Below are 20,989 nucleotides of genomic sequence, written 5' to 3' on the forward strand. Positions count from 1 at the left end.
AACGTCGACTCGTGCTGTAGGGAGCCGGAAGCGTGGATAGGCACGGCTCATCACTGCGGCGTTGTATTTGTAGACTGCTAGATTGAGCGATATGCCAGTGCAGAGTGCTGGTCGGCCCGGCGGATGCTGTTAGTGGTGAGTGGATTCCTAATGTTTAGCGTTCAGCGTCCAGGTGGCATGTGTTGAGCGGTCTCTAGAGTTGTTTTGCACAGCGCAGAATGCCTACTAGACTTTGCGTTGGGAGACGACAGCCAGTCGATGGGCTGAGGTATCAGATCACTGACATTTCATCGCAGCAAATATTTTTCCAAGTTGAGAGCACATTGATCGGCTGCTTTCGCAAGGTTTGCGCGCAGCGAATTCAACTTGCTTCTAACTGCAGGCAGCGGCCACAAAGATCCGCGCCTGCTATCAGCTCGCTGAGGGCTGAATGGAAGCTACAAACGTGGTGATTATCTTGTGTTCCTGAAGGAGATCAATATGTTCTCGACCTGGTGACTGCCATCGCGATATCGTGCCTCTTGGACATTGCTTTGTCGGGACAAGAACCCTGTTATAGACAGATTCAATGGCCGTGCGTGGTCTTCATTGTTTACAGCCCTCACTCACCTGATGGATTTAAAATTCCCCGCGTCTTGGCGCCGCCCTGCCTTGGACCACACTGATAGCTTCCTTTCATTTCCGGCTGTGCTATCTTTCTGTCACTTCAAGCCTGCGTGCGTTCTCCGGTAGACTCAGATGAGTACCGGTATTGTTATGAAATGCACATACAGCCATTCTCATGGCACGTTGGACCCTCAGGTCGACGAACTGACGCTCGATACCGTCTATAAATCGACACTGTCATTGTCCGGCAACTCCGTAAACAAAACACTGCATCTCGCGAACACCACTTACCTTGACAAAACATAATGGCACCGACCTACTCTGACAATTCTTACCCTCCCTCCGAGGACGACCAATCGAACGATGATGATGACCAGTGGGCCAATGCGTATAGCGACGATGACCTCGACAGCGATTTTGACAGCATGGCCTCTGACGATGATGGGACCGACGACATGACCGGCCTAGGAAATGCCGACGCCTCGTTCTCCGCTGCCGGCTCGGACGTCGACACGCTTAGCGGCAGCTTTGCACGAATGAATGTTGCCCCCGCACCCACAGGCAATAGAGCATCTGCTGCGCAACAGAACCGTGCCGGAGGACCGTCGATGTGTCCGGTATGGCAATTACCACGCGTGACAAGAGAACAACATGTCTGATTCCCTGCGCAGGTCTGCGGGGTTCGTCCCACCTACAGCCGCAATGGGAAGAACTATCCGACTTGTGGTTTCACTTGTGATGCCAAGTATAAGGCAATGGGTAGTGCTGGAAGCGGTACCTCCAGCGGAGGAACTTCCTCCCGCGGAGTAGGAACTACTTCAAGCACCACCAAGACCCTCTGCGTGGTCGGTCTATTCATTATCCAGATAGGATACCATTTATTGACGGCTTCATCCATATAAAGGTATGCGGAAAGCGCCCTGCGTACACCCAAGGTGGAAAGAGTTACCCCACCTGCGGTATGACCTGCGGAGGAAAATACAAGACGGGAAATTTCACAGCTCTTTGTGTGGTGCGTATTCACACTGCGTGCGTTCCCTCCTCAGGGGGTGTTAATGACAAAAGCCAGATCTGTGGGGTAAAACCTGCATTTAGTCGCAATGGAAAGAGATACCCCACATGTGGCCTAACCTGCGCTGCGAAATACAGGATCACGACAGGTAACGGCGGCGGTCGCCAGACAGGCGGTGGAGGGTCTAGTAAACTCTGCGTCGTGGGTATCAAAAAATAATCCTGAAGTGGAGCTAACAAGATCGCGCAGATTTGCAAAAAACGCCCATGCTTCCGCCGTGGCTCCGTCGACTACCTTACGTGCGGCATGACATGCCTCACAACCCTCTGCAACGGGGGTGGAGATAACACAAAGTGCAATGTGAGCCCGCAACGCAGTCCTCCTGGAACATGGAGCCTGATCTCGCCTGCTAGTATTGCCACCGCCGCCCAAAGCTCAGCCCGCACAACCAGTGCGGACGGAAGTGCCGCGACCAATCGCGCATTGCGTGTCTTCATTGTCGCTGCCGCCCGAAGCTGGGCAAGTATCACTTCTGCGGGCGGACATGTAAGAAGCTTGCGATGAAGACGACGCCAAAGATTGTGGAGATCCCGAAAGAACACGTCACCTGGAAAATGGGTGCGTCCGGCTCCCCGTCTGCTTTCGACTGGACATGCTGTTCGCGTGGTTGGTCAAGCTGACTTTGGCACGCAGTGGAGACGAAATTCAACAAGGCCTGGAAGCAGGGCACGCGCCCGGCGATCAAGCATGTATACAAAATTATCGAGAGCGCAGGGTTCCTCCAGCCCTACGATGCCTACCGGTACGTCTCGCGCCGCCACTTGCTCGCCGCCACTGACGAGTCTGAGTGACGTTGCGGCCTTGCGGCAGGAAACGGATCGGCAACGAGAAGTTCCGTTACCATGGCACGTCGCGTCAATGCAAACTGGGCGATACGGGACAGACGATGTTGTGCAGCCAGACAAACTGCGCAGTATGCAATATCCTGAAGACCTCGTTCAAAGTGAGCCTGGCAAAGCCGAGTGGCGCGTGTGTCTTGTCCTTCCACCCACGCCCCCAACGTACTAACGAGGCGGGGTTGTACTTTTCGGCAGCTTCGGAGCTGGTGTATACTCGTCGTCCGCGTCGAATAAGTACGTATTCGTTGTCTTGGGCGTGGACGGCATTGATGCGGGATCTGTGCTGCAGGTCAATGAGCTACTCAAACGGCGTCGTGCTCCTGACGAAGGTCATCCTCGGACGCATATACAGCGCCTCGCGCTTCAACGAGGTTATGTCCCTTCCCGCGGGGTACAACTCCGTACGTTGTCTGAGGCGTCCAATCTGCGAGATGTTGATTATCTGAGTCTTCAAACAGGTCGTCTTCGACAGAATGAACGGGACGTTGAACGAGACGATTGTTTACAGCGACGATGCGATCCGACCAGTGTTTTTAATTGTGTTTTGAGCGACGGGTTGGCTTTAATTGTTTGTGACATATACCGTTATGTTGAGAACGCACGGATTTGCTGCGGCGCCTGTCCAAAGTATCCAGACCTTGATAAATGTGCGATATGCACCGTACGAGATGACCTACCTGCATGGAACAGCTAATTTTTTCAGGGTAAGCTGATGGCCGTATTGCCGTAGTAGTGCGCAAAGTAAAATATGATGATAATGTCACCAGTGGAAAAACTGAATCCCACCAGGCCAGCCACAGGAACAGCCATTTGAAGCTAGAGCTATTAAACCTCCGACGGCCATGCCCATTCTGCCACTCGAGCTGCCTCTCGTCTGTAAAAGGCGCCAGTAATATTGCTCACTAGTCTTCAAACTCAAGACGTCTATACTCTGCTTCAACATGTACGGATATTCTAGCTATGACCACCGGCTTCTCCATGTCATTCGCCCGTCGTTGAGAGTGGGAATATGATACTCAGGTTCGCATACGTACATGTGTAGAATCGTTGCTTTCAACACTCCCACTCGTCCGGAGCATTCATACAATGGACTGGACACTGTTCGGGTGCCGGGCATCATCTTCGAGTTCTTGCGTTCCATAGGCAGGTGAATTATGCAAGTCAGTCGCCGCCGAGACGACTGGAACCCGAGAACGTGTGCTTTTGGGTAGTACTTACTCCTGTTAACGATATCTGGAATTTGTGAGCAGCTTCCGTGTATGTACTCCATCTCCTCATGGCTAATAACTTGTTCACCTGCCAGTGATGACTGCTTCTTGTACGTACCATCTTGTGGTGGTCGCCCCTGCGACAACTTCATTCACTCGCCACCTGGTGGTTTACTTTCTCTTCATGGCCAAGTTTTGTTCAAATGTGTATGCAGCTTCCTCAAACTGACTATGATTCGCATCCCGTGCTCCTTCTTCAAGTACAATATGGAAGTCTAGGTCATCCTTATCGATGCCAGCTCTAAGACCCTCGATTTTAATGCTGGACACCATCCAACCGTGTCAAGCTATAAGTTCTCGCTAACGACTCAAAGCCACTGTAGCTCCCCAGAGTCCTTCGCTCAACGAGACAACAATGCAGACGACCTCTACAGACAGCTCTGGCCCCAAGATCTCCACCAGCCTTCCGTCTAGCGATGACAAGCCGCTGGCCGACGACGAAGACCACTGGCCCGACCCGAACAGCGACGATGAGCTTGACAGTGACTTTGACAGCATGGCTTCCGATGACGACGGGAGCACCGACGACGACATGTCCAACTTGGGCGATGATAGTTTCTCTGTGCAGGCCGCTACAAGCACCGAGGTTCAGGAGGCAAATGCGAACCTCACGATGAAGGCCGCCACTGCGCCAATCGCTTTGCGTCGCGCATTTGCCAAGCCTGCTACACCGACCGCCATCACGATACTCTGCGTAGTATGTCCATTGGTTGATGCATTAGTTGCTTGGTGGTCTCATTTGTGCAAAGGTATGCGGCAAATGCCCCGCATATAACCAGGGTGGCAAGAGCTATCCCACCTGCGGTATGACCTGTGCGGGGATTTACAAGACGGGCAATTTTACGCGTCTGTGTGTGGTGCGTGTTTGTATATACGTCTGGGCGCGAGGCCGGTAAAGGTCGATGCTTAAATTGGTTGCAGATCTGCGGCATGCGCCCCGCATGTAAAAGCAACGGGAAGAGCTACCCTACATGTGGCCTCACCTGCGCTGCAAAATACAAACTTGCTATGAGTGGCAGCGGCGTCAGCCAGACGGCTGGCGGGGGCACCCAAACCTGTGTCGTGAGTATTTAAGACACAAAAATTGATTATATCACCCATAATCCTAAGTAGATCTGTAAACGCCGTCCCTGTTTCCGTCGCGGCTCTGTCACATACCTCACCTGCGGGATGACGTGTCTTATCGCCCTTTGTGGCGGGGGAGGGGACAACACAATGTGCAACGTGGGCAATCTTTCAGCCATGTTGACATTATTAGGTCTGACTCCGTATGCTAGTATTGTCACCGTCGTCCAAAGCTCAGCCCGTACAATACCTGTGGTCGATCATGCCGCGACTTATCGCGCGTCGCATGCCTAATGTGCCGCTGCCGCCCCAAGCTCGGGAAGTACCATTTCTGCGGCCGGACGTGCAAGAAGATCGCGATGATGACGACGCCGAAGATCATCGAGGTCCCCGAGGGGCACATTACTAGAGTAGCGGGTGGGTCTTATCCTGTGTTCGGCCCTGAGTCGCCATCGGCTAGTGTTCGTAGTAGTTTTCATGGCTTACAATCTTGTGACTTCCGTATAGTTGAAGCAAAATTCAAGAACTCATGGAAGCAGGGCACCCTTCCGACAATCAAACACGTATACAAGATCGTTGAGGGTGTCGCTGTCCTAAAGCCGTACGACACTTATCGGTGCGTCGTGACTCTCAACACCTATCCATATGTTCATTTTTCTATCCTGCGTGTCGTACTCTTTTCAACAGCAAGAAAATTGGAAACCAAGTGTTTCGGTACCATGGTACGACGCGCCAGTGCCAAGTAGGAGACACAGGTCATACAACACTGTGCAACTCGCCGCAATGCGCCGTGTGTGACATTATCAAGACGTCGTTCAAGCTCACCTTTGCAAAGCCGACCGGAGCGTGTGTTTGGTTCCTCTTGGCGGATCACGACCGTTTGCTGACGAGATGGTGTGTTATTTCCCAGCTTCGGGGCTGGCCTGTATACATCGTCCGCGTCGAACAAGTATGTCGCGTTTTCTGTGTCTGGCGCGAGTTGGTCTGATAGATGGACGACGTACAGGGCATATAGCTACGGAAATGCTGGTGGTGTCGTACTCTTGACAAAGGTCGTCCTCGGACGTGTATATAATGTGTCGCGGTTTACCGAGGTCACGTCTCTTCCCGCGGGGTACAATTCGGTACGTTGTGTGTTGCATTCGGCCGTCAGACGCTTACCATGAATCCACACAACAGGTTGTCTTTGACAGGATGAATGGTGTGCTGAACGAGACGATCGTGTACAGCGATGATGCAATTCGTCCGGTGTTCTTACTCATATTCTAAGGGCTGTGGAGATTTTGCTTGTTGATGTTTTCTTGTATTGTAGGGCCGAAATGCAACCATATGCTTGTTGAGTTGAGGCAGACATATAGAGCAAGGATCTGGTACCAACGCTTAAGCCAGACACCTGACTCATCCTAAGCACTCTAATGGAGCTTCCGCTTCTGTGAAATTGCGACGGAGTCATTCCGCATCATCTGCTCGAATATGAGATCAATAATCAAAATGGTCCGAGACTGTAGATACCTGTGGAGGGCCGCTTCACATCCGGCTGATAAGCTGAAGGACTGCAGTGACATGAATCGGCAATTAACGCGAACATTGAACGAACATGATCCTATGGCGGCATATACGTACGGTGACTCCTTCTGATTCTTGATGTATGCGCAATGTCAACGACCATTTCCACGACCTTCAGTCGCAGCAGCACAGAGCACGCCAATCTTAGGCGAGTCCGTCAGGGAAACGCTAGGTTCCTGTGGATGACTCCTGATAGTCGAGAACCACCCACTTCTGCCACACACGTTCAGCAAGGCATATTGCCACTCGAGCCAACATAGCCGGATATATGATCCTTTGGGAAAGGAGCAAGTCATCCAGCCTTGTTTATACCCCTCGGAGCGACCCCTGCAGTCACGACGAATAAAACAGACCGATCCGAGCTGTGTCCAGCACGATGATAGGGGTCGTTGGAGAGAGTCAGAACGAAACCCGAATCACAGGGAAGGCCCCTTGGAAGGGGCCCGGAGTCTTTCACCTTCGGTCTCTCGAACCTTGAGACCCAGAGTAAGCCGGCTGAGCACAAAAGCTGCAGGCGCGTAAAGCATGGAGAATCGTGGTCGCGTGTAAGAGTCGTGTCGCTTTCGAATTCGAATTTGTCTTTGTCTGAACTTGCAACCTTCCCAAGATGTTCAAGAACGGCATAAGTTCACATCTCACTCTGGAATAGATAAATACCTGCCCCCGCCGTGTTGAACAATCGCATCACCGCACTCAACACCTTCTACATGCCTGCTATCATCCCGCGGCCTACGCCTTGCCCTTCCACCGTCGCAGAACTGCAGTCGACGATGCGGCTCCGAAACGATCCAATCCGTTTCAGCTTATTCAAGGCAAATCTTGAGTGATCGCCGATAACTTTAGCGAGTAATCTATAACATCAGACATTTTGCCTCACAGGCTACACTACGGGTTCTTTCAGCCCGATTCCTAAATGAAAAATTGACGTTGTCACGACAAGATCCAATGAAATGGAAAAAGGTCGTGGAACGCGTATGTTACCCTCAATTAGATGTCTAATGACTGCTGATATGAATGCAGGCCGTGGGTGAATGTCCTTTCATTGAGAGCCGCTATCAACGTCAATGGCCAATAGTGGTGTATCTAAAGCTGTATCTCAGTTCGAAGGCCCAGAAATGTAGATTGGAGACCCAGTTGCTGAACTCGGCAGGTATTGCGTCTCACAATACTTACAATGGTGAGCCACATAGTGAGTACACTGCTGAACGAAGTGTCATCCTTCCGATCGGGAAAGGTAGCTCACGTTAGTATTTCGCTTTCTTTCCGCAGAGAATACGCAGACCCTGGGGAAGACATCAAGAATTATGATTACCAGCATCCCCCAGTGCCTCTCCAGGCCGGCCGTCGATGGTAACTGGAACACAAGGTCTGATGTTGAACGCGATGTGAACGACTCCTTTGCTGCCGCCTTGCGCGGACTTTCAGCAGACCTGGAAACCTTTGCGCCAGCGTTCTCTCAGGTCGGCTTGACGAGCGTAGACCATTTCAAGATGATGATGAAGTGGCCAGAGGCAGAGCGTAATGCCTTTTTGAAGACTGACATGAAGCTAAACCCGTTTGAGTTTCACAATGTCCGAGCCGCACTTGCGAAGTTCATGGATGAGCAGTGGGGTACTATGCAAGAGTCGTACTAGTAGCAAGTAACAGATAAAAAGTCTATTCGATGCGTACCCGATAATTAGGTCAACGATACATATTTAACATTCGACCTGTCGCTATGTACTTACTACGTGTAATTCACTGGAACTAACGCTCAATTTCGCAACGGAGATGCCAGCTATTAGCTGTAGCTCGTCGGAGGTCTTCGGCTCAGTACCCAAAACATCACATGACAAGGTGCGACCGCATCCGGCGGCTGGTTGTCCGACTCGTCTCGAATTTGGGACTCGACTTGGGACTCATAAGCCCGTACTGCATACACCTTACAATGCACCCCTCGCTCCGGCTCTGCTCTGCAGGCTCAGTGCGCCAGCCGCTCATACACTTCCTCGGAAAACGACAGTGGCCTGCTAGTGCGCTTTGCATGTTTGCTCAGGGCGAGGTGGGACGTACTGACGCAATGACTGTAGCACCCGAGGCTCCCCATGCACATGCGTTTGCGCCTCCCGAGCTAAAGCAGTCATTCGCCGAGTTCGTGAAAAAGTACAAGGCATCAGGCTCCTCAGCGTCAAGCACATCCACAGCGAGCTCGAGTAAATCTAGGGAAGGAGCGCAGGTATTCTCTGAATTCTGGCAAGCACCAGAACGATTTTGGAAGCATGACTTGGAGGAGTGGGAGATTGAACTTGTCGAAGTGAGCCACTTAATTTCGCGTCTATGTTTTGGGTGACTGATGCGGCTCTTCAGACTGGCGGAGCCTCGCGGCATTAGATCGCGGGTGCGACTGAACAGAACATCATGAACACCATATAGATCATTGACCATTTCCTTTGCCCTTATCTAACATTATGCTGCGGACATTTGTTTCGTGTGCAATGAATATCAAGGAGTCCGGTAATCTGTACATCAATCCTTCTCTGCATATGCCAACAAATGCTGCTCGATCTCGGCCTCGTCCATAGCGCGCCATTGCCCTCGTGTCTTTGGGCTCTCTTCCTCAGCTGAGGACACAATACCAATTTCGACTTCGCCGGCCTTGAAGTCTGTTGCGTGTACAGTCGAGAGTGCCTCGATCGCCATCTATAGCTACGTGTGAGTCTATCTGGTATGGCTAAAGCATAGTACTTGCCTCTATGACCTCTGCTCTGCTAAGTGTTTGACCTGCCTTCACCGCATCTTCTGCACCGCGGCCTGAGTCAAGCTTTTTCCACTTCTTCTCGAGATGATTCATTGCTTCCTGCTGCTTTTGTCCAGCTGCAGTGGCGTGGAAGCCGACGAAGTAGCCGGCAGGATCGAGCTTGAAGCATTGAGGACCAGCCTCGGGATCGAGACCAATGATGATCATTGCTGAACTTTGGTTATAATATTGATCACAGAAGACGTTGTGGAGACATACAGATACCCAGAGGTCGCATAGCAGCCCGTTGTGTGTACACTTGGTTGATGTTAGCTAACCGCCGTGAAAGCGCGTCAGGTGTGATCTCGTAACCGAACTTGTAACGGAAATCTGCCGCTTCTCTGTGTGCACGGGAAACTTGCGCACGGGCATCAGCTGTGCACAACAAAATGAGATATCGTCAATGCACCATCGTAAATGACCGCTCTTGCGTACCGATGAGACCAGTCATGACACAGCCGATAGTCGGGGTTATGTAGAATAGATGCGTAATTGTCGAAGAATCAAGCAACTTGTCCTATATAATGAGATGCGGATGACCTGCTCGTAAATATTGGCCATAGACAAGCACAGGGATCACGCACAGGTACTTTCTTTTGGGTGATTACAACGGCAGTATCCTTTCCTCTGACGGCCACAGCCGTATGTCCCGAGCCGGAGATCGCTTTAAAGGCATATTCTGAACATTGTGCCCGTAACGTCAGTCGCCGTTTGGCTCAAGCCTTGCGATCACTTGCCTACTTGGTAGAGTCGCCCCTCCGGAGAAAACACAGTGAGATATCTAGCATTCGCACACAGAGCAATGAGGCTAAGCCAACTCCAGTTCCAATATGAGCGCACCGGTCGTAGGAAGTCCTGGACATCGTTGACGACAAGGAGAATGCTGAGGAGTGAGGGCAGAGCCTGAGCGAGGACGCGCAAGTCAAGCACGGGCGTTTACGCGACGCGTCGTCAGATCCATCATACTTTCCTATTTTGGTCGTCCCTCCTTCGACTCAAAAATACGCCTCGCAAACAATCGTCTCAGACTGGCGTCGCAGCGACTCTTATTAGCTACTACGCTGTAGAGAGAAGACCTCTTTCTATTCGCCTGACCCCATTGCAGTCGCTCGATATTTGGAAGGAGATCCAAGATGAAAGAGTCTGTGTCTCACCAGGCTCCGAAAATTATGTATGTTCGCTCCGGCACTGTTTGGTTGGCGATCTCACCATTGTCCCCAGTAAAAAGCTGCAGTTCAGTCTGCTGAACAATCAGGAGGCAGTCAAACTTTCCGAGTTCGAGGTCACCCATCGCGACCTATACACTCCTGTTGATCGGCATCCTGTGAAGAATGGTGTCCTGGACCGCCGCCTGGTGAGAACACTATGGTATTTACGCCGAATTCCTCTGAACAGTATGTTAGGGAACGACAGAGAAAAGTGCGTTCTGTGAGACATGTGGGTTGTCATCCGTGGATTGCGTGGGACATTATGCATACATAAGGCTCACCGTTCCTGTGTTCCACATCGGATACTTCAAACATACAATCGCAATCCTTCAATGTATATGCAAGACATGCGCACGTGTTTTACTTGAGGAACCAGATCGTCGGACATATCTCAAGCGTTTTCGTCGCCCAAATCTTGAGAACATCCAACGCCAAGCGCTATCTAAGGCTGTCAATACGCTCGCACGGAAGGCTGTCTATTGTCCATATTGTTCTTCAACAAATGGAACTGTCAAGAAGGCTGGGGCTCTCAAAATAATCCATGACAAGTTCCGCGCCAAGAAGACTGCAGACGAGATGGAAAAGTGGAAGACCACATTTACATCGGCTGTAGAGGCACAGAAGGAGCTAGGGATGTACCTCAACAAAGCGGTCCACGAAGATCTTAATCCATTGAAAGTGCTCAACCTGTTCAAGCGGATATCGGATGAGGTATGAGGCTACCCACAGTGGGAAAATGGTATGTGTTATTCACTGCACAGTAGGACTGCGAGCTACTAGGTCTTCGACCTGCACACGGACGTCCGGAAGAGTACGTTTGGCAGTATATCTCGGTACCGCCTGTCTGTATCCGGCCGTCTGTTGCACAAGATGGTGCATCCAACGAGGACGACCTAACTGTAAAGCTCACGGAAATTGTATTCACGAATGCGCTCATCAAGCAGGGTCTTGCGAAAGGTGCCCCAACCGCACAGTTCATGGTCAGACTAGTCACTCACACTGTCCTTGCTACAGCGTATCTGAAAACTTATTGACAGGAACAATGGGATTTCCTCCAGCTTTCTGTGGCTATGTACATCAACTCAGAACTGCCAGGAGTGCCTTCCCAGATGGGCCAAAAACCTATTCGTGGCTTCTGTCAACGGCTGAAAGGAAAGCAGGGTCGCTTCCGTGGCAATCTCTCTGGAAAGCGTGTCGATTTCTCGGGTCGTACAGTCATTTCTCCGGATCCCAATTTGCGCATTGACGAAGTCGCTGTACCCGAGCGTGTTTCGAAGATCCTTACGTATCCAGAACGAGTCACTGCGCACAATATTGATATGCTGAAGAAGGCTGTTCGCAACGGTTGTGATGTCCATCCCGGAGCCAATTACGTCACGGCAGGTAGCAACGGCTTTAAGAAGTACTTGAAGTTTGGGAACCGGAATGCTATTGCTGATGGGCTGAGGATCGGTGACGTTGTAGAGAGACATATCATAGATGGTGATGTCGTACTTTTCAATCGACAGCCAAGTTTACACAAAGTGAGTCGCTCTCTACTTGAGGTTTATCTTGTTTGTCTCATTCTATGTGCAGCTGTCAATCATGTGCCATCGAGTGCGCCTGTTCACTATCCCTTCAACCTCATTTCCGCTGACACTTTCTTAGGTCAAAGTACGACCTTGGCGATCATTTCGTCTGAATGAGTGTGTGTGTGGTCCGTACAACGCTGACTTCGACGGCGATGAAATGAATCTTCGTGAGAAGCTTTTTTCATTCCAACCTTGGGTCGAAGATGCTTGACAGCTCACAAATGTCTCGCAGACGTACCACAGACGGAAGAGGCACGTACGGAAGCGCTTGAGCTCATGAGTGTAAAGCACAATCTCGTCACGCCGCGCAACGGAGAGCCCGTCATTGCTGCTATCCAAGACTTCATCACCGCTTCGTTCCTCCTCTCTCGCAGGGACACGTTTTTTGATCGCAGGCAATTTACACAAATATGTTCGTACTTTGGCGACGCGAACATGCAAATTGATATCCCTCCGCCGACAATATGGAAGCCTGTACGCCTCTGGACAGGAAAACAAATCTTTAATGTCTTGATGCGCCCGAACAAGAGCTCGAACGTCATGGTCAACGTCGAGTCTAAGTGCAACAAGCAGGAGAAGCCTGATCCCAAGTGTTATCCACGCATGAATGCAGCGCCCGACTTGTCCCCGAACGACGGTTGGCTTGTGATCGTCAACAGCGAGATCATGTGCGGTGTTATGGACAAGGCCACCGTTGGTAGTGGTAAGAAGAAGTCGGTATTTGGTATCATCATGAGAGATTATGGTCCACATGAGGCGGCTGCAGCAATGAACAGACTAGCCAAATTATGCGCCCGCTATCTAGGTACGAATCATTGTTGATATTGAAGCCTCAAATGCTGATATAAATGACTTACAGCTAATTACGGCTTCTCGCTTGGTATCAACGACGTCATTCCTGGGCCCAAACTCGCGAATGAGAAAGACAAGTTGGTGGAGACAGCTTATGCTGAATGTCAGGACCTCATCATGCGTGCGAAGAAGGGCCTACTGGAGAACAAGCCCGGCTGTGACCAGGAGCAAACCTTGGAAGCCATGATTTCTGGTGTCCTATCCAAAGTTCGGGACAAGGTGGGAGAGATCTGTTTGAAGGAGCTGAGCCGCCATAACGCACCCCTTATCATGGCTACATGCGGTTCTAAAGGTGTGTTGTTTACATCTCCATTCGCTGACGTGATTGCTTCATCCGCATCCAGGTTCCGTCATTAATGTCGCCCAGATGGTTGCCTGCGTAGGTCAGCAGATTATCGCAGGCCATCGTGTGCCGGATGGTTTTCAGGATCGTTCACTTCCTCATTTCCCGAAGAAATCGAGGGAACCTCCATCCAAGGGTTTTGTAAGAAACAGTTTCTACACCGGATTATCACCTACCGAATTCCTCTTCCATGCCATTTCTGGGCGTGAAGGTTTGGTCGATACAGCTGTCAAGACTGCTGAGACAGGTTACATGCAGCGGCGTTTAATGAAGGCCCTGGAGGACCTGGTCACACATTACGACTCTTCGGTGCGAAATGCTGTGGGCGGTGTGGTGCAATTCCGGTATGGCGATGACGGTCTGGATCCTGCATGTCTTGAAGGAGATGCCCAACCTGTGGAGTACCTGCGAGCCTGGAGTCATGCCTCGGTATGTGCAGTCTATCATGCAGTGCTACTGCGGTCGCTGATGCAGTGGGTGACAAGTCAATCGAATCACGACGTGCTCGCGGTCTTCTCCCGTTCGAGATCATGGAGATAGTTGATCGTGAACTATTGCGACGAAAATTCACGAGCGAGTGCACGGCAGCCTATCTTGCAACAATCCGCGGTTTCGTTTCCGAACACGTTGCCCAACGATTGGCTGAGATTCGGAAGAGTCATGGCATGTTCGAGGCCTTAGAACGGGACGGTGAATGGGATGCTGACACTGATCTTTCGTTGGGTGCTTCTGGTAAAGCTAACATTTCTGTCATTTGCTCTATAGATTCTGATATTTTTGTTCAGCTGCCAATAAAGCTGTGGTAGACAACAAGCTTAAGGTCACGGAGGTTCAGCTCCTACGTTTCTTGGAGATCTGCTGGACAAAATATGTGAAAGCGAAGATCGAACCAGGTGAGTTGAGTCAAATTATCCGCACGGCGCTGCCTCATCTGGTTCTGCTAGGATCTACCGTGGGTGCTGTGGGTGCTCAATCTATCGGTGAACCAGGAACACAGATGACGCTGAAGACGTTCCACTTTGCTGGTGTTGCGTCCATGAATGTTACTCTCGGCGTGCCGCGGATAAAGGAAATTATCAATGCTGCCAAGTCGATTAGCACGCCTATCATCAGTTGTAAATTGGTTACCGCTGATAATGAAGCATCTGCTCGTATCGTCAAAGGACGATTGGAGAAAACACATCTGGGCGATGTAAGTACAATCTACTTGAATAATGGCAAGTTTGCATAAAGTTTTAATGGCCTGCTGATTTTATAGGTCGCAAGCGTGTTAGAGGAAGCGTGGGCACCAGAGTATACCTACATCGGGATTATTGTAGATATGAAGACCATCCAAGATCTTCAAGTATGTTCCTTCAATCGCTTTGACCGCACGGAGCGACTCATCATCATCAGTTGGAAATGACTCTAGATGACATCAAGTGGGGTATTGTAGCCGCCAAAAAGCTGAAGATTAAGCAAGAGGTGAGTACGCTCAAGACTGTCGAGTAACCGTGCTCAGTTTTCTGACCTATTATTTCTGACCTAGGCCATCACCATCATCCCTCGCAAAAATCGTCTTCGTGTCTACGTGGATGGGCAAGACAAGTACTATCGTTTGCGGGAGCTTAAACGAGCTCTACCTGATGTTGTGGTCAAGGTGCGATACATTCGTCTAATCAAGCTACCTTACTGATCTTGTGCACGAAGGGAGTACCCACCATCCGTCGAGCCATCATCAATATCAAAGAAGACGATGATCATCGAGGAAAAAAGGGAGACAAAGAGCTGCTCGTGGAAGGCTATGGTCTTCAAAAGGTTATGGTGACGCAAGGTGCCGTTATTACCCTGAACGGCCGCCGCTCAATACTGACCTTGGATTACAGGTATTATTGGAGAACAGACTACGTCAAATCATATTATCGAGGTCGCTCAGGTGCTAGGTATTGAAGCAGCACGTCGTACCATCATCAACGAGATCCAGTACACCATGTCAAGTCACGGTATGAGTATTGATCCGCGGCACGTTATGTTGCTTGGTGATGTTATGTCATATAAGGTGCGTTAATTTCCTATGTCGGCATGAATAGTCCCAATCATCGGTGGTCCTCGTTGGACTAGGGTGAAGTGCTGGGTATCACACGATTTGGCGTTGCAAAAATGAAGGATAGTGTCTTGATGCTGGCCTCATTCGAGAAGACCACGGATCACCTCTTCGATGCAGCTGCGTATGGAAAAACAGACAGTATCGCTGGCGTTTCGGAGAGTATCATTATGGGTAATCCTGCGGTCATGACGGGTACATCAATGTAAGCACCTTGTTGCTCATTTTCAATTCTTAATCTCTGATTTATTGTCGCAGGCCTGCTTTGGTTACCCCGGCACCGCACATAGGGAAGCCTCGAAAGTTACTGTTTGAGAGTGCTCTGTAATTCTCTTCGGGATGGACAAATCTGCTACATTGTAACTTATGTCATCAAAGTCACTGTTGTACCGAACATCGATTTCACTCGCACGTTGGCGGTTATCAAGATGATACTGTCGTCCGCTCATTAATTCATGTGATTATTCTCGTTGGACCTCTCGTCATTCAGAGAAAACACCAGCTCATGCAAATAGAACGGGGAACGTAATTGGGGGTGCGTGGTTCGAACACCCATGTATCTTTATGAGAACACACAAGGAGACAGTCTCGTATACCGAAATATCAACGCAACAGCTGCACTAGAAACTCACCGGGATAATCAAGGTAGTTTTCTCGCAGGAGATCGTGTGATGACCTCCGAAGGCCAATGCTTAGTCAGAAGCCGTGCTCAGCAGGCTGCACCATGTGAGGATGAGGATGAGGATGATAAGTTATGTACTGTGCACGTCTCTACGGTACAAAGCCATCTATATCCAAGACTCATATACCCACAAAAAATGACATGCCAATAATTGTCATATGCTTGGGTAAGATCATGATCTTCCACAGCCTTGGACATGGATCTGATCTTAGGGCAAGACGTTGACTGGGCATACGCCTACCTACAGCAACACATTAGACAGGCCTTTCGCGCCTTCTATCCCGGCATTAGATGCAATGGTCGTTGATAATACGGACATATCGCGCTCTAATTCAGCTGGCGGGAGGCCCATTTTGTGGGAGCGGAAGTGGTGAGAGCGAACCATTTAATAGTAACCGTGGGAACGCATGTTGGGTGGGTTTCCATGAGCCACGGATCCGAGGTCAATCACGGCTCCTCATCCTCGTGCTCTCTGCATGTTTCCCCTCCGGCCTCTGCGACAAATCCCCTCTTCTTCCTCCACGCCGTCGACATGAAGCGCTCTGGATCCTCTCGTGTCCCGTCGCCCACAAACACAACTTACTCGGGCATCTCAAACTACCGCACAGAGTCCTACCGCCCCATCCGAGACGCACTCCCCAGCCCCTTCACCCCTACAGATCCCTATGCTATCGCTCGTACCCATTTCGACGAGCTCAGTGATTATCTTGCCGATTACCTCGCCAAAGGTATGTTGCTCCCGTTACTCATCCATTTTCCAGATCTTACATCTTATAGAACCCGCAAACTCTCGCACTACCGCAAGGCAGAAACTCACTCGCCTCACTCGTCAGCAATTTCAGGAGTTATCTACCGATGTCTACGACGAACTCGTTCGCCGAAAGAAGAACGCTGACAGCAACGACAGTATGTCTCCACTTTCCCTGCTTGCATACCTTTCGCTCAGCTCGCCCAGTTCCCTTTCTCCCTGTCCGAGACGACTTTCATCCCAAGCGCAATCAGGCCCGTCAAAAGCTCGCCACCCTTCCTACCGGCAGATTCAAAGATCTCTCTAGTGATGTCTACTACGAGCTTGCCAGACGGTATCCTGAATTCAAGGAGGACGTGAGTGTATTCCACGATCAGCACAACAGTGGCTCGTGTCTCGGACGTCTATGGCATCTGAGATCCATTCTCTCGTTCCCAACGTATCCTAATCACTTACTCTCTTGTTTTCATTATAGTCCCTGGACGGCGCCACTAAGATGTCGCCCGGATCTACCTACGACGACTATCCTTCTCCTGACTTCCCCGCTTCCGCGCGCTCCAGCAAGGGCCCCACGCCCTCGATACCCATACGCAACGGTCGTGCTTCCGAAGACCGGGCGATCGACAGCGGCTACGCTCCCAGTCCATCCTCCGTCCGCCGCCCTAGTGAAGATAGCTATGGGCGCCGCCGGCTGGGCGAGGACGATTCTGCAGGTGGACGGCGCAGTGCAGACACGTACGGGGTTGCTGCGGAGAGCTTCTCCTCGAGTCCGCGCCGCCGGCCGTCGCAGGATGTCTACCGCGCAGATGACCGGCGACGACCATCGCAAGACACGAGTCTGCGGCGATCCGAAGACCGCGAGCGCGAGTATGGCGGCAGCGGAATGGGGCGGCGCCCAAGTGAGGCGAAGAGCACGACGAGCGAGTCCACCGCGGCGTCGAATGCACAGAGCGCGGGGATGGGGATGATCATCCCTAACAAGAGCACGATCGCAGAGGAGGAGATCGAGGTGCCATATGGCCGTGAAGTCCGCGACAGTGCGAGCACGGCGATGGATGACCGGACACGTGAACGAGAACGCAGCATCGAGCGTGGGAGGGATAGCGACAGTGACGATGAACGGCGACCAAACGGTGGGCTGAGCGGGCTGAGTGCGCGGCTGCAGGCGGTCGAGGGTGACGAAGATGGCGCGGGGAAGAGCGGTGATGACTACTTTGACAAGATGTCGCTTGGCCGTACCTCGGTCACGTCAGATCGTTCGGCAGGCGGTGTGGGCGGTGGAAGGATTATGGGCGGACGGGCAAGTGTAGCAAGTGAGGAGCATGAGAGGATACGGAGGGAGTATGAATATCGGATCGCCACGATGCAGTCGCGCATCACGACGCTCGAGCGGGACCTCGAAGATGTAAACCAACGAGAGCAGAAGTGGACAGAAGGTGAGGAGCGTGTGCGAGCGGTAGAAGAGGAGATGCGAGAGTTGCGACAAGTACGTAGGCTTGTCTCTGACCTGATGTGAACATCGCCTGATAATTCTGCGTAGCGGCTGGAGGAGAAGAGCACAGCCATGTTCACTTTGCAGCAGGAATTGGATAACGCGCGGCAGGAGCGGGCAAGGGAGAAGGAGGTCGAGATGAAGAGAGCGAGAGAAGATGAGGAGGAGCTACAGATTTTGCGAGATCGGTGTGAACGTTTGGAAGCAGAGCGCGAGGGCCAGGTACGTGCTTTAGTGTTCTTATCCCAAAGTTCATTAAGCACGAAGCAAATCATTCTAGGGCAACTCCGAAATTTTGGACCAACTTCGATCTGACACGGAAGGGCTCTTGGTTGAGCTATCCGATCTATCACGGAGGAACGACGAGTTAATGACTGCTAAAGATGCTGACTTGATCGTCATTAGAGACCTTGACGCCCAGCTCAAGGATTACAAGCGCAAATATGAACAAGCCAAGACCGAGCTGCGAAGCGTTAAGGGTGAGTGCGCACATCAAACGCGTTTGGGGCTCTTGCCTGACGTTGGATTCAGCGACGTCGCAGCTGTTCCTACAAGCTCCAAGAACAGATGATCAGCTACCCGTATCGCCAGATGGTGGTCTTGCAGACATCCATGTGACCGCGTTCGTATCTGCGATCGACAGCCTCCTCACGGCTGGTCGCTCGAATGCTCCAACACGGGTCCTTACGCCCATGAAAGCAGTTGTTAACGCTGTTAGTGCGATAGTGGAAGATATCAAGGTGTTTGAGCAGCGGCGAAGGCGGGATCGCTCCGACGTAGACATGGAGACGCTGCGCACCTTGCGAGAACGTGTCGAGGCCACGCTCAGCAATCTTGTAGCGGCATCGAAGACGCATGCAACGGGCTCTGGCATGTCTCCCGTCAGCCTACTAGATGCCGCGGCTAGCCACGTATCACTCACAGTGACGGAGATTGGCAAGACAATCTGCATTCGCAAAGCCACGCGTGCAGAGCAAGAGCAATTCTCCGTCCCTCCCCCAAGTGCTTCCGTGACTAGTGGCTTCGCGCCATCGCTACGATCTGTGGATGAAGTCAAATCTTTTCATCAAAGAGGTGGTAGCTCCTCAAGCTCGAAACGAGGAGAATCATACTCGTCCGCCCGCATGCCAGAGTCTGCGTCATCGACGCGTTTCTCACCACCAGGCAGATCCTCTTATGAAGAGCGACGTGGTCCGCCATCCAATAGGTCTAGCTCTGACACAAGTTCGCCGCCCCCCATATTTGATCAGCCCGCATCTCATAGCACTGGTGGCGTGACAAGTGACGAGTCCGGTGTGGCTGAGAGCCCAGAGGACGCGTGGGCGGAATTGAAGGTAGGCGATGATTAGACACCGCTACCACAGTACCGCGTCTTGACTTAGTTGTAATTTCAGCCGTATCTAGAGGCGCAAACAGAAGCGATCGTGTACGCGATTCAAAGCGTGCTGTCGGGTGTCCGAAGTCCCACGCCGCCACCAACGTTGAACGAGAACCTGACGCAAATTATCACCATTGTCTCTAGCATCGTCGCCGTCTGCAAGGACAATCTGCCGCCATCATCGGCCCAGCAGGGAGAGGAGATCCTCCGAGAGCTTGGAGAGCATGCGAATAAGCTGAGCGAGGTCCAAGCCATGCCTGAGGTCACGAAGGAGTCGCGGCAGGTCATGGCGAAGTCGAGTTTTGCCGTGGCGAACGCTATGAAAGGTCTAATGAAGTTGTGATGCATACTGTGTAGGCTCATTTTCGTCCTATGATTTATCGATATCGGGTCTTCCGAGGCAGTATTTTCCACATTTATTATCGTTCGTTGAGCGACATAATGGCATGTGGTTTACGGTGGCACGCGTAACGGATATTGGTGTTTGTCCGGTTCATCGATGACAGATGAAAATTCGTTGGAAAGTGTCGCGCCAATTTGCGAGGCGCCGTTCTGGTTCATAGATGTTCTCAGCTTTTGTGAATCTCAGTCGACCCCTTCACGAAATCGGAGCCCATAGTTGAAGACGGTTTCGACTTGCTAGAGTACCATATCGATCATAAAAACCTCGCGAAAAAGGGAGCAATTCAAATCGGACTGCGGCCACGGAGCGCGAGGTTGCCCCACAGATCCGATCGGGCCCAGCCCCGTCTCCACATTGCGGCGCGCCACCTTCGTCGCCTCGCATGCCTTCGACGGCCACACCTCCGCGACGACAGCCAGCCGTCTCAAAATTGCAGAATATGAGCTCAAAGTGGGACAAATACAGTCGTTTCGGCCTGGAGGTAGCCTCCACCGCAACTTCATTAGGCTTCTCTGCTGCTAAAGCCGGCACAAAACTCGGCGTAAGTGCTCGTCTTCCACTGCGTTCGCATTCATCCAATGTCACTCTGTAGTTTTCTATTACTCGCGGGATAGCCTCCACTGCTGCTGGAGTAACAGGGTCAGCGGTCGACCAAGCCTTCTTTGGAGGGAGCATCGGAGCAGGCCCTATGCTCGGCGAGGCAGTCTCTACGGCCATATCGACCATCGAGTCGTTCGCCCTCGCTCCGATTCTCATAGGCGAGTCCCTCACATCTACCTCCCTAGTTGCAGCACACTCCACTCTTTCTCTTCTTTCGACCATATATCCCGGAAGCGACGAGGCGAGCTTTTCTCTCGCCAGTTTCGTCGGACTTGTTCGAAGAGAGTGGTCTGAGCCTGCGGAGAGCGAAGGGCTGCCTGAGGAGCGATTTGGAATCACTCAGGTTATCAAAGCCCTCGCTGGTTGGGCGACCCTTCAAGGTGTCACCAACCTATATCACGAGCGGCAGTGGTTTGAGGTCTTGAAGGAGATCCAGG

General features: G+C 51.6%; 7 protein-coding genes across 7 annotated transcripts; 6 read left to right on the plus strand and 1 right to left on the minus strand.

Moving 5' to 3' along the window:
- Positions 1–911: 911 nt before the first annotated feature.
- On the plus strand, positions 912–3,065 carry FIBRA_05708 (uncharacterized protein; the record flags this gene model as incomplete). The annotated part of the gene is made up of 11 exons (XM_012327465.1): positions 912–1,223; positions 1,278–1,451; positions 1,511–1,618; positions 1,676–1,819; positions 1,868–1,978; positions 2,032–2,236; positions 2,312–2,420; positions 2,489–2,647; positions 2,713–2,751; positions 2,807–2,918; positions 2,976–3,065. The coding sequence occupies 11 exons, from the start codon at positions 912–914 to the stop codon at positions 3,063–3,065; spliced, it is 1,563 nt and encodes a 520-aa protein (XP_012182855.1).
- Positions 3,066–4,140: 1,075 nt separating this feature from the next.
- On the plus strand, positions 4,141–6,119 carry FIBRA_05709 (uncharacterized protein; the record flags this gene model as incomplete). Its single annotated transcript, XM_012327466.1, has 7 exons — positions 4,141–4,482; positions 4,535–4,589; positions 5,358–5,466; positions 5,538–5,696; positions 5,761–5,799; positions 5,857–5,974; positions 6,030–6,119. The coding sequence occupies 7 exons, from the start codon at positions 4,141–4,143 to the stop codon at positions 6,117–6,119; spliced, it is 912 nt and encodes a 303-aa protein (XP_012182856.1).
- Positions 6,120–7,361: 1,242 nt separating this feature from the next.
- On the plus strand, positions 7,362–8,050 carry FIBRA_05710 (uncharacterized protein; the record flags this gene model as incomplete). The annotated part of the gene is made up of 3 exons (XM_012327467.1): positions 7,362–7,388; positions 7,437–7,605; positions 7,686–8,050. 3 exons carry the CDS (start codon positions 7,362–7,364, stop codon positions 8,048–8,050), a joined length of 561 nt encoding a protein of 186 aa, XP_012182857.1.
- Positions 8,051–8,343: 293 nt separating this feature from the next.
- FIBRA_05711 (uncharacterized protein) lies at positions 8,344–8,786 on the plus strand (the record flags this gene model as incomplete). Its single annotated transcript, XM_012327468.1, has 3 exons — positions 8,344–8,428; positions 8,486–8,709; positions 8,763–8,786. 3 exons carry the CDS (start codon positions 8,344–8,346, stop codon positions 8,784–8,786), a joined length of 333 nt encoding a protein of 110 aa, XP_012182858.1.
- A 135-nt stretch (positions 8,787–8,921) lies between these two features.
- On the minus strand, positions 8,922–9,643 carry FIBRA_05712 (uncharacterized protein; the record flags this gene model as incomplete). The annotated part of the gene is made up of 4 exons (XM_012327469.1): positions 8,922–9,095; positions 9,154–9,362; positions 9,412–9,567; positions 9,628–9,643. The coding sequence occupies 4 exons, from the start codon at positions 9,641–9,643 to the stop codon at positions 8,922–8,924; spliced, it is 555 nt and encodes a 184-aa protein (XP_012182859.1).
- A 682-nt stretch (positions 9,644–10,325) lies between these two features.
- On the plus strand, positions 10,326–15,577 carry FIBRA_05713 (uncharacterized protein; the record flags this gene model as incomplete). The annotated part of the gene is made up of 20 exons (XM_012327470.1): positions 10,326–10,363; positions 10,414–10,546; positions 10,596–11,111; positions 11,165–11,380; positions 11,438–11,923; positions 11,976–11,996; positions 12,048–12,138; positions 12,204–12,776; positions 12,831–13,115; positions 13,168–13,595; positions 13,652–13,898; positions 13,952–14,059; positions 14,111–14,358; positions 14,425–14,511; positions 14,562–14,630; positions 14,695–14,805; positions 14,856–14,979; positions 15,032–15,204; positions 15,267–15,454; positions 15,508–15,577. The coding sequence occupies 20 exons, from the start codon at positions 10,326–10,328 to the stop codon at positions 15,575–15,577; spliced, it is 4,212 nt and encodes a 1,403-aa protein (XP_012182860.1).
- Positions 15,578–16,355: 778 nt separating this feature from the next.
- On the plus strand, positions 16,356–19,892 carry FIBRA_05714 (uncharacterized protein; the record flags this gene model as incomplete). Its single annotated transcript, XM_012327471.1, has 8 exons — positions 16,356–16,659; positions 16,709–16,837; positions 16,887–17,035; positions 17,155–18,165; positions 18,220–18,393; positions 18,452–18,650; positions 18,703–19,505; positions 19,566–19,892. The coding sequence occupies 8 exons, from the start codon at positions 16,356–16,358 to the stop codon at positions 19,890–19,892; spliced, it is 3,096 nt and encodes a 1,031-aa protein (XP_012182861.1).
- Between the last annotated feature and the right edge of the window lie 1,097 nt (positions 19,893–20,989).

This window comes from Fibroporia radiculosa, assembly GCF_000313525.1.
Source record: "Fibroporia radiculosa TFFH 294 genomic supercontigs, scaffold5117, whole genome shotgun sequence".
NCBI lineage: Eukaryota > Fungi > Basidiomycota > Agaricomycetes > Polyporales > Fibroporiaceae > Fibroporia > Fibroporia radiculosa.